Genomic DNA, 11700 nt, shown 5'->3' with positions numbered 1-11700 from the left:
GGGCAGAAGCGCTAACCGCTTGGCTGTCGGTCGACAGGGTCGATGGTTCCAAAATTCATTTTTCTGGCGCAAACAAGGTGGACCGCGTGGCATTTACAATCGCTATTGTCATCGTCACCATTCACTGATTCAGACGCTTCATATTCATCTTTAGTGATTGTAATTTCATTTTTGAAAGATAAGCCTTTTTTTTAAACAAGGCAGGAAACAACAAAAAAGAAAAGTTCTTTGACTCAAATTGTGTAGCCTGTTTCCACCGATGGTTGATTTGAGTTTTTTAGTGTGAAAAATGTGATTCCATGTTGTTGAAATGTTGCACTTTTCTACTTTCACGTTAAAGTGGGTTGTCCTTTCATCCCAAAACCTGAAAGTAGGAAAAAATTAAAAAAAAAAAAAAGTGTGTGTGGGGGGGGGGGGCGGGGGGGGTCCTTCCATTTGGGTAACTTTGATTTTTCTGTCAAAGCGAAATTGGCGTCGTTGCAGTTTTACTTTGAAAGTATCGAGCGGAAAGGCTTGGCGCCGCTTTGTCCGCGTCAGCTCAGCTCGTGACTGCGGGGGGGGGGGGAAGGCCCAGCTCGTCTTTTCTTCTCCGCGGCGTCACGGCTGCGATGCGGAACCGCAGCCGGCGAGTCGAACCGGTCCAGATCGAGGAGGGGAAGGCCGCGGAGGCTCCGGTCCAGCGACGTCGGGCTCGCGGACGTCATGCCGCTGGGAGCTAACCGCTAACCGCTAGCCGCTAGCAGCCGAGTTATGAGCGGCGGCGGCGGCGGACGAGGACGAGGCGCCATCGGTCGCCGCATCAAGAACCTGCTCAGGTCCCCGTCCATCAAGCTCACGGGGCGGGGCCGAGAATGGCGTCATCGCATCGGCGACAAGGTGAGCGAAAGCCACGCTAATTCACTCGAAAAAGTGCGCTCGGAAGTCAAGGCGAGACGCTAATTTCGCCAAGCAGCCCGCGAGCCGATTGCCGTTCGGGCTTTGCCCGTTGACGGCTCCGGATAGGCTCCGGCGCTTATCCTGAGGATAAGCGGCAAAGAACGGATGGGTGGCAACCGCCGAGGAGCATCGGCGCTGTCATCCATCCCTCCGTTATCTGAGTGGCTTATCCTCACAAGCGTCGCCTACCCTCAACTGCAAGCAAGCCAGCCAGCATTCGATCACCTCTAGGGGGAGCAATTTAGAGTCTCCGATGAGTCGATGTTTTTCGGGATGTGGGAGGAAACCCGAGCGCCCGCCCGGAGAAAAGCCACGCAAGGCACGGGGGAGAACATGCAAGCTCCACGCAGGGGGGTTTGGGCCGGGATTCAACTGTGAGGCAGATGGTGTCCGCCATACTGTTTAATACACATTCGATCATATAGATTAGCCCAAAGAATAACCAATGAATTTATTTTTCACACAATTTATGCTAACTGCAGTATGGCGCGAAGACAAACGTTTACAGGCGAGCTCGCGTGTCGAACCGCCTCTCCCGTGTTTCAGTGTCTGTCAAGTCTTGGCGGCGGTTCTCGGGTCCTGATGACGTGCCCTGGGGGGGTGGTCATGTGATTCGCTAACATGCTAACGGTTATGTTCGCGCGCTGCGCTAGTAAGAACAAACTTTTGCCGCTCCGGTGTCAAACTGATCTTGTGCCCTGATAAGATGCAAATTCTCTTCTTCCGGATGCTGACGTCCCGCAGGTGACCTTGGAGAAGGTTCTGGGCATCACGGCGCCCGGCAACCGAGCTCTCTCATGTGACCCGCGGAGCGGCATCTTGGCGTATCCGGCCGGGTGAGGAACTCGTCTCAAAGGTCACGTTTGCAACAATGTCAAATATGCAGAACACAAAGAAAACGTGCTTTTCTCTGGAATTGTCATCCGATTGTCTTAAAACTTGGGGACAGATAGATGGGAAATACTTGCTCGGATCGTTGACAATGAACGTCGGGAGAGTTCATCGGTATCAAGGAGAAGAATCTGCAGTACTTGCAGTGAATCAATCTCAAGTCACGCATCACATCAAAGACCTCAGGGAGGGCTTTCCAGATACAGTGTAGAAATTGTTTTGTCTTGAGCAAATCAGATCAATCTCTTTGGCCAGAAATCAGAATCTCTTCTTCTTTCCTGCGGTAATCCACAAGGGTCAATCTTAGGGCCCGTCTTTTTTGCACTCGACATGCTTCTTAGAAACATCACCAGTTGTATTTTTCTCGATTGTTCCGCCTCGCAGTTATTTATCAAATGGTGACGGTCTGGATTTTTCTCGGTGTGAAAAATTATTGTAAACCATTCATCTGTGGCGATGTCGACGACGTGGGTTTGCTCTTCAAAGTTGAGACCGTTTTAGTGATTACGAGGCAACCACATGAACTTGACGGCACACGTCCGCCCGGCCTGTTAAAGTCGACGTTCCGCGCGCGCCGACAAAAGGGAATCGCGGCCTCGGTTTTGCAGGGGAATGCCGGGAATGTTTGGGTCCGGCTGCGTGGGGAGGAAAGGGCGGAGCTAGTTGGGCCCGTGCGGGGCAGACAAATTGAGAGAGGTTTCACGTGCGAGCCGACGGAGGAGTTGACGGCCGGCTCTTAAAACGTCACTGACTGAGCCGACCGATTATTAACCCCGACGTCACGATTCATATAGCCTTAACACTAATGTGGCGTAATTGCGTGCGCGCGCGCAGGTGCGTGGTGGTCCTGCTGCATCCTCGCAAGAACAAACAACGTCACATCTTGAACGCGACGAGGTAAAGTGAGCGTCGGCCGTATTTGGCGCTGTCGCTACGCTAACGCGCGTGCGTGCGCGCGCAGAAAGACCATCACGACGTTGGCCTTCTCATCCGACGGCAAGCACCTGGTCACGGGCGAGGTGAGTGGCGCCGGCGCCGCGCGACGGTTTGACACGCGCTCGGCGGTGACGGGCGGCGTGTGCTCCCCAGAGCGGCCACGTGCCGGCCGTGCGCGTGTGGGAGGTGTCGAGCGGCGCGCAGGTGGCCGCGCTCCAGGAGCACAAATACGGCGTGGCCTGCGTGGCCTTCTCGCCCGACACGAAGTACGTCGTCAGCGTCGGCTACCCGCACGACATGATGGTCCACGTGTGGAACTGGAAGGTAACCGCGGCGGTGCTCTCCTCCCGACCTTTGCAAATGTTTACCACCGGAACGCGCCTCAAGAGAAAGTGGCCGTCCCCGAGAAAAGCTTCTTGTTCCGAGAGACTCTTGTTGGTTTGAGTTGAGAGAGGTTTGAGTGAGGGTCCGCCTAACCCTAACCCCAACCCCCCCCCCGCGGTCCAGTGGGCGCACACTGACACGGACGGCTCCACATCTCTCGCTCTCTGACTTGACCGTGCGTGCAGAAAGGCGCCGTGGTGGCGGCCAACAAGGTGTCGAGCAAGGTGACGGCCGTGTCCTTCTCGCACGACTCGTCCTACTTTGTGACCGCTGGGAATCGCCACGTCAAGTTTTGGTACCTGGACCACGGCAGGACCTCCGAGGTGACACGCGACGCTTTTTTTGGCACCTCGCGGCTCCCCGGGGGGGCGCTCACGTCACGTGCGGGACCTCGCCGCAGGCCGGCGGCGCCGTGCCGCTGCTGGGGCGTTCGGCGTTGCTGGGAGAACTGAAGAACAACTTCTTCTGCGACGTGGCGTGCGGTCAAGGCCAGCGGGCGTCCTCCACCTTCTGCATCAGCACGTCGGGCCTCCTGGTGGAGTTGGACCGGCGCCGCGCGCTCCACAAGTGGGTGGAGCTACGCGTGAGTGCACCTCCTTCGTTTGCCCGCGCGCTAACGTGCTAATCACGAGGCTCTCCGCTTCCTTCCCGTTTTGCTTCCTGGGTAGCGAGTCGACTCCGCCCCCGTAAGTCAGACAACCGAGCGTTTGCGTTTGGATTCTTTTGTTTAGTTCCCACGCATCCCATTTTACTCCTTTTTGTTTTGTTTTGTTTTTTTGTCGTCGTATTTTTCAAATTCCAAATGCATCCCGCATGCTTTCGTGGGTCATATTTTCCCCTTTGTCGCTGTCTCTGTCGTTGTCCTTAATTTCGTTCATCTGGTTTTGGTGCCCCCCCCCCCCCGCCTGTTTTCATTCTTTGTTTTTTTTTTGTGGCTCCCATCTTCAGTTGTGATTTTCCTGGGGGGGGGGGGCTTCAGTTGGAGGTCGCCCGGGGGTCACGGCGGGCCCGTTTGTGTCGGCAGGCCTCGCAGGCCACGTGTCTGTGCGCGACGGCCGAGCTGATCTTCTGCGGCTGCTCGGACGGCGCCGTGCGCGCCTTCAGCCCGCACACGCTCCGCTTCCTGTGCACGCTGCCCCGCCCCCACTTCCTGGGCGCCGACGTCGCGGCCGTGACGGACGTCAGGTAAGAGGAAAATCCTCGCGGCCGCAATTTGTAGATTTGCGGGAATCTTTGCAAAATGGCCACCGAGAAGACAGCGGCAAAAACGAACGAGGACGGCGGCCGACGTCAACTTTCCCGTCCACCGTCTCGTGACGCGTTTTATTTCTTTGAGGTGCTTTCAACGGTCAACCCTTTTGAATAAAGTGTCACCATTGCCCGGATGAATAATTCAAAGGAGAATTATTATTTCGGTACCGGGTGTGAGTTGGAATATGCGCCAGCTGCCACCTTACGTTTGAATTGGAATCATTGCAGAAAACTTGAAAAAAGCATCGTTTCAATTTGCTGAATGTCAAAACTGAACCCGAGTGGCATCATTTGCGCGATTTCCCATCACAGACGGCCTCGCGTATCGCCCGAATCCTCCGGTCCTGGACCATTTTGCAATGGGACAAGGCCAGTTCAAATTTCTCACGTGGGCCCTTGTAAAACTAAACGGTACATAAAATGGATGGAAGTTTGTTTTTCGGTCCCGTCGCCGCCTCCTCCTGCTGCTCAAACGATAAAGAACATCTTCCACGTGTGCCCCGCCCCTCCGTCTTCCTCAGTCGTCTGTTCTGCGTTCGTCCCGGCGTCCGTTACCCGGACACGGTGGCGCTGACCTACGACCCGAGCGGCGGTTGGCTGACGTGCGTGTACAGCGACCACAGCGTGTACGTGTGGGACGTGGGCGACCTGAAAGAGCCGCGCCGGGTGGGCAAGCTCTACTCGGCGCTCTACCACGCCTCCTGCGTGTGGAGTTTAGAGGTCGGCGCGGGGCCCCGGGGTTCGGAGTTGACGAGGGGGCGGGGCGCCGGATGACGAACTCCTCAAATGGCGCCCGCAGGTCTTTCCCGAAGACGGGGGCGACGCGGGGAAGGCGGCGCTCCCGCCCGGATGCTTCCTGTCGTGCTCCTCGGACAACACCATACGTGTGTGGAACGTGGATGCTCGCCGCTTCCCCGACAACGTCCTCAGCCAGGTACTCTGTGAATAATGTCCTCCTTTCCGACCGGTGTTCCTCAAGGGTCAATCTGAGGGCTCGTTTGTTTTGCACTCTCACGTTAATTCTCGTAAACCGTAGCCCGTCTCTTCCCCGCAGGACCTGCGCAAGGTCATTTACGTAGACAACAACCCGTCCAGCCTCCTGGACGCCGAGAGCGTCTCGGTCGCCGCAAACGGCGACAAGGCGGGGCCGACGACCCCCGAGGCGCCGCCCGCAGACCGGAGCCGCTCGGGCATTCGCTCCCTGAGAATCAGTCCCGACGGGCGCCACCTGGCCTCGGGTGACCGTGTGGGCGTTCTCAGGTTAGTGGTCGAGCCCACTCGGGAAACGCGAAGTTAACGCGTCTTCGTCCGTGACGTGTGCGCCCACTTGCGTGCCAGGGTACACGACGTGAACACGATGGAGGAGATTCTCAACGTCCAAGCTCACGACGGCGAAATTCTTTCTCTCGACTTCTCGCCGAGTGACACAGGTGAGGAGTCATGTGACTGGGGGGGGGGGGGGGGGTCTGAGCAGGGTTTGACCCCCAATGACGGTCGAAGTGGTACTATTCTGATCCCAGACCTCCATTCAGGCAACGAGCTTTTCCACAAGCACGGCTTGACCCCACGGCTCGGCTTTGGCGTCACGTTCACCGTTCTCTCGGAGATTGCGGCGTTTTTTGTTTTTTTTTCTACCCACTGCGACACGTACTCGGTTGACAGCACCCGTACCGCATACGGGAATGCGCGTCAAGTACCTGAAGGCGTCCCACCTCCAACACGTCGGCACCAATCGACGCGAAGGCCGAGATTTGTTTCGTCGACAGCAAAGCGGCGCCGCCCTCAAAACGGGAAGCGGTGCAACGTCGCCATCCGCAGGGATCCGCCGGTCGTCGCGGTGGTCCGCAAAGTCCACCGTGCCGAATTGGGCTCGATGCATCGACTTCCAAACGCAATTGAAAGAATTTGGGCAACGTGCGGCTCTTCTTCTTCTTCTTCGCAGTTGTAGGAACAAATTCCACTTGTTTCTGCAACAACGCCACCCTCTGGTGTCGTACATCAAGTGCACTTGACGACGACAGCCAGCGAGCGCCGTTTTCCGGGCGGTCGGCTCCAAATTTTTGGCAAAAGTCGAGCCGTCGAGCGGCGTCTCGCCTGACCTCGTGCGCGTGGTGTGTCAGGTGTGCAGTTTCTGGCCACGGCCAGTCGCGATCGCCTGATCCACGTGTTGGACGCGGCGTCCGACTACCGACTGGTCCAAACTCTGGACGAGCACTCGTCCTCCATCACCGCCGTCAGATTCGCAGGTCAGTGAACTCCCGACGGCAGCCCGTCGACGGCGCCGCCCGCGACATCATCGCCTTCTTCCCGCTTCGCAGCCGACGAGGGCAAAGTGCGCCTGATCAGCTGCGGCGCCGACAAGAGCGTCTACTTCCGCACCGGCCGGCAGGTGAGGCGGCGTCGGCTTCCCGTTCGGGGTCCGGAGCTCATTTCCCGCCTCCTGTCGCCCTCAGACGGGCGGCGGCGGCGGCATGGAGTTCGCGCGGACGCATCACGTGGTGAGGAAGTGCACGCTGTACGACATGGACGTGGAGCCCGGCAGGAAGTACGCCGCCGTCGCTTGCCAGGACCGCAGCATCAGGTGAGCCCGCCCGCCCCCGACCTCGCGCTCGTCCGCCGCGCTCACGACGACGATGATGACGACGGCGGCGGCGGCGCTCCGACAGGATCTTCAACATCGGCAGCAGCAAACAGAAGAAAATCTTCAAAGGATCTCGGGGAGAAGACGGAACGCTCATCAAGGTTGGGGGGGGGGGGCGGGGGGGGGTGTTGTCGCCACGGAGACGGGGGGGGGCTCATCTTCCCCGACCTCGTCTCAGGTGCAGATCGACCCGTCGGGTCTCTACGTCGCCGCTTCCTGTTCGGACAAGAGCATCAACATCTTTGATTTCCACTCTGGCGAGTGGGTGGCCGCCATGTTTGGACACTCAGGTGGGTCAGTCGACCTCACGGTCCCGACCCGGCGGCCGTTCGCTGAGCGCAAAGCGCGTTTGTGTGTCGGTCAGAGGTCGTCACGGGTCTGAAGTTCAGCGGCGACTGCACGCGCGTCATCAGCGTGTCGGGCGACAGGTACGCGACGCGACTCGACGCGGCGCCGGCGCGCGCCTTCGCTGACGGCGTGCCGACGTGTGCAGCTGCGTCTTCGTTTGGCGTCTGAGTCCCGAGATGACCCTGCGCATGCGCCGACGTCTGGCCGAGCGGCGGACCGGGAACCCGGGAGAGGCGCGGCCCCCTCGCGTCGTCGCCGCGTCGTCCGACAGCGACGGGGAAGAGGACGACGAGGACGGGGAGGAGGGAGCGGGTGTGTGTCGCCACGGTAACGTCGCCGAGCATCCTCGACCGGCGTAACGCCGCATCTCCGCTTTTGCCCCTCAGCCGAGGCGTCGCCCGAGCGCAACGGGGTGAGTCGATGACTTTTACTTTGACTCAGATTTACTGATTAGATTTTTGACATTTGTCATAAAAACAAGATGAAAATGGTTCATTTGATAAGAAAGCCAGCTCAGCATTTCAAACGGCCTCGGCCGGACAAACGTGAATGGAAATAGAAACGCTAATAATTCAAATGTCCGGTCCACAATATGAATTTGGTCGCAGAATGCGGCGATGTGATTTTAATATTGAAAAGTCCAGAACAGAGCAGTGATGACTTGTGTTGCCACGTCCCAATGTTCTTTCAGTCCGCGCCAGACGGGCGACTGCGCAGCCGCCGCCGCCGCCGCCGCTGGGCTACGAATTCGTGCGGCGGTCACGACGTCGCCGAGGTGACGTCCATGTTGGACCTGAGACTGCTGGACTCGTTTTGCTGGCGCGACGACGACCGGGTAAGGGTGGGGGGGCTCCCGTTTCTTTCCAAATGCCAGGAAGCGCCTCAATCTTTGCTCTGCGGCGCCCCCTGTGGGTGAAGACGCCCCCTTTTGACGACAACGGTCCCTCGCCGTGCTGGACGAAGGAGGCGGGGCTTCACAGGGCCCATCGGCAGACGGGAAGTCGCCTCAGTCTTCAGGTGAGCGGACGTAGACGAACGCGCGGAGATGACTCGGACTTCGGTCGCCGAGGTTTTCGGATGGAGATTAACTGAAATTTGTCATATCCACAATCATATCAAAGGGCTTTTTCAGGTGTTTTTGTTTTGCGTCAGGTAACATTAATCAATAAAATTGCAAATTCAAACCGGCGTTTACATTTCTACGGGACCCAAAACCGATCAGTTTTTGGTCTTGGTGTGTCGCGTCCGACTTCTGCGGGCCTCAGGTGGAGCACTCGGAGGCGCTGGCCAATCCCAGGCCGGACGTCACCTCGCCGCCGCGGTTTCCTGACCAATGGGAGGACGGCGTGAGCCCGAGCAGCCGCTCGGAGGCGAAGGGCGGCGGGGAGGACAAACCCAGTCCGGACAGCGGCTGCTCGCTCAGGTTCAACTCCAGAACGTCCAGTCTTGACGCGGCGGAGACGGCCAAAGGTGAGACGCGGGACGTCGGCGCGGGTCCGAAGCCTCAACGCGCTGCGACGTGGCTCTTGCTAAATGAAACTCTTTTTTTTTTTTTTTGTCTCTCCAGGATTTGTAGTTATTACTTTTGATATGTTTCTTGTTTGAACGGTCTTTGAACATTTTCGACAACTTTTTTTTTTTTTTAACATCTGTCCCGCCAGACCCGGTGCCGACGGATCACCTCAGCAGCAGCAGCAGCAGCGACGACTCTCCGGACGAGGACGCCGGACCCGTCCCGCGGACTCCGGACCAGGAGGCCTTCGTAAAGAAGCACTTTTCCGCACTGGCCGACGTGGCGGCTGGACCCGCGCCGACGGCTCACAGCTCCAACGAGAGCCTCAGCATGTCTTCCAGGTTCCTCTACCAGAACTCTGCTGCTAGGTACCGTTTGACCCGCATCAGCGAAACCACTAGAAAGACACGTCTGGTCCTCCTCTTTTTTTTTTTTTTTTTTCGCCGTACTTCGTTCGGGTTCCTCTCCTAATGTCTCCGTTGCCTTGCCAGGTTCTGGTTCTGTTGTCTGGTTGTGATGTTGATCTTCTTGATCGTCTCTCTGTCTTCTGGGTCTTCTACTTAATGTTCTGGTTGTGTTCATTGTGTCTTTTAACCCTTGTTGTGGTTCTGGTTCTACTCCTCACATCTTCATCACCTTGTCTTGTTGCGGTTCTTCTAATTGTTCACCTCATGTTCTGGTTGGGTTCTCTTCATGTCTCCCGATGGCCTGGTCTTCTTCCGCTCATCCGTTCCTAATGTGTTCTTTCCTGTTGGTTCCGTTCCTCAGCCGGGTCATCCTGAAGTCAGAAGATATCGAGACAAAGTCTCAAGTGCTGTCCGAGGTTCGGAACCAGGGCCCGAGTCCGCCGTGGACTCTGGACCAAGATCGACAAACAAGAACTTGTCAGCCAGAGAATGAGGAACGGAACCCGGAGGCCTCCCGCGGGTTGAAGGAGTCGGACCTCGGGAGGTTGACGGGAGGTCCAGGTACGCGGTTCCGCCACGGTTAGCGTTGGCATTTGCAAATTCAGTTTCATCCAGACGAAAAGTCGTCGGGCAAGTCCAAACCTTTTTCGGGGGACGTCAATTCCGCTCAGATTTTCACCAGTTTCAGAACCGGCTGGGTCCGATCGTGCTACGGGGACCAGAAGTGACGAAAGGTTGTTTTTTTTTTTGTAATTTTCTCGGCAGGTGGTGCGACCCCTCACCGTCCCACCTCGCTCCCCTCGGCCCCCCGCCGCGCTCCCGCCGCGGCGCCACCCCCTCCGGATCCGGGGTGGCCCCGGCCCAGGAGGTGCCCGTCCCCCTCGGCCGGGGGTCCGCGCTCCTACATGAGTCCCACCGCCAGCTCCGCCGCCAAAATGTCCCGCTCCGCCTCGCTGGGCGACGCCCTCAACCGGGCGGGACTGACGGCCTTTCCCTCGCCGGGTTGCCAAGGTAACCGGGCCGTCCTCCCGCCGCCCGACAAACCTTCGGTAACGGCCGTCGGGACCCGACCTCAAGACGACGCAGGTTTGGACTCTTCCCTTCCTCAACCCTTCACGCCGTCATCTTTCCGTCTGGGCTCGCCTTCGTCATCCCTCCTCTTCCTGTCTTGTCACCGGCCGGTGAGACCAATCCCTTTGATCTGGGCTCCCCGAAAACAAACGCTGACCCGCTTGGTTACGGGTTAGGGACCGGGGACCGGAGGCCGTAGCGAAATCGCCCGCGCGAGTCGGCCAATGTCACCGCTGACGTCTGAGCCGTCGTTAGCCGCGAAGGTTAACTTCAATGTCACTGCCGCGACCTCTCACCTTTGACCTGAGGGAGACCGGCGTTAGCTAGTGACTTTAGCGTCAAAGTCAACATCCAGTATTGGCTTCCAACGTTAGCTCTCACATTAACGCTTTCAGCGTTCGCTAACCCCGCGCCTTGAAGCTCTTCAAATCCCGGAGCCAGTTTTGAAATTAGCGCCCACACAAACATTGCATCGATTGATACGTTTCATCGGGATCATAATTTAGTAGGAACAGTCTTGGAAATTTTCCTTGCAATAGCTTCCATTTTCCATAATTTTTCATTTCCAACGTTAGCGTAGCGCCCAGAATCTGGCTAGCGGCTGCTCGTGTGCCGGCTTCACAGAAATGTGCAAATTGGTGCCAATTTGTCTTCTCCAGAAAAAGGCGCAAATTGTGAATTGCGGGGTAGAGCGGAAGGCGTTGGCCCCCTCCTGCCTCCCGACACGTCCCGTCATCAATTGGACTCGCCCGCCAGCGTTGAGTCCTGCCGAGCGTTGACCGATCAGATGCTGAGCTGCTTCAAGCGGGCCACCCGTCTCTACAGGGAGGTACGTGTGTGTCCCCCCCCCCCCCCACCTGCTCGCCCGGTATGACCAATTGCCCCCCCCCCCCCAGGTGAGCAACGCTTGTCCGGAAGACACCCCCGAAGGGGGTCAGATGGCCTCCATCCTATCAGAAGCCCTCGAGGCAATGAGGGCGGAGCTCCGGCTCCTGCCGTTGGGACCCGGCGGGGGGGCCCTGGCGGGGGCAGCCGACCGCGACAGGACGGCGGCCCTCCTGGAGGAGTACTCCACGCTGCTGTTGCAGGCCGTCCGCAGGAAGCTGCGACCCCCCAAGGACGGCGCGCCATCGCCACCGTCTTCAACCGCAATTTGAATGAAACTTTATTGACGTTGTTGCCTGTAACCATGGAAACAAGGGACGGTTGCTTCACAGTTGACCTCCAAGCACGTCACGTGACTTTTTGGAGCTCTTTCAATAAATGTTTGCGCCGACGTCCGCTTGCGTTAGCATATCAGGTCATCGTAGCGCGTCACGTCG

At 57.9% G+C, this 11700-nt stretch overlaps 1 protein-coding gene across 3 annotated transcripts; it reads left to right on the top strand.

Moving 5' to 3' along the window:
• Positions 1–510: 510 nt before the first annotated feature.
• Positions 511–11673, top strand: mapkbp1 (mitogen-activated protein kinase binding protein 1). Of its 3 annotated transcripts, none has more exons than XM_061843299.1 (29): positions 511–876; positions 1681–1772; positions 2662–2724; positions 2789–2846; positions 2917–3087; positions 3333–3470; positions 3548–3730; positions 3816–3833; positions 4172–4332; positions 4920–5118; positions 5198–5332; positions 5453–5658; positions 5737–5828; positions 6519–6644; positions 6717–6787; positions 6852–6979; positions 7065–7140; positions 7218–7329; positions 7404–7467; positions 7533–7699; positions 7774–7799; positions 8079–8222; positions 8306–8404; positions 8653–8857; positions 9049–9268; positions 9669–9868; positions 10073–10318; positions 11038–11207; positions 11275–11673. In XM_061843299.1, exons 1-29 carry the CDS (start codon positions 751–753, stop codon positions 11533–11535), a joined length of 3957 nt encoding a protein of 1318 aa, XP_061699283.1. In that variant the 5' UTR covers positions 511–750; the 3' UTR covers positions 11536–11673. The 3 variants fall into 3 exon arrangements, with proteins under 3 accessions (XP_061699283.1, XP_061699281.1, XP_061699282.1); XM_061843297.1 differs by having other exon boundaries at positions 10073–10393; XM_061843298.1 differs by lacking the exon at positions 3816–3833 and having other exon boundaries at positions 512–876; positions 10073–10393.
• The last annotated feature ends 27 nt before the right edge of the window (positions 11674–11700 follow it).

The sequence above is a fragment of the Syngnathoides biaculeatus genome, chromosome 15 (genome assembly GCF_019802595.1).
Source record: "Syngnathoides biaculeatus isolate LvHL_M chromosome 15, ASM1980259v1, whole genome shotgun sequence".
Classification (NCBI taxonomy): domain Eukaryota; kingdom Metazoa; phylum Chordata; class Actinopteri; order Syngnathiformes; family Syngnathidae; genus Syngnathoides; species Syngnathoides biaculeatus.
The sequence above is the reverse complement of the archived record's forward strand: the minus strand, read 5'-3'. Positions and strand labels throughout refer to the sequence as shown.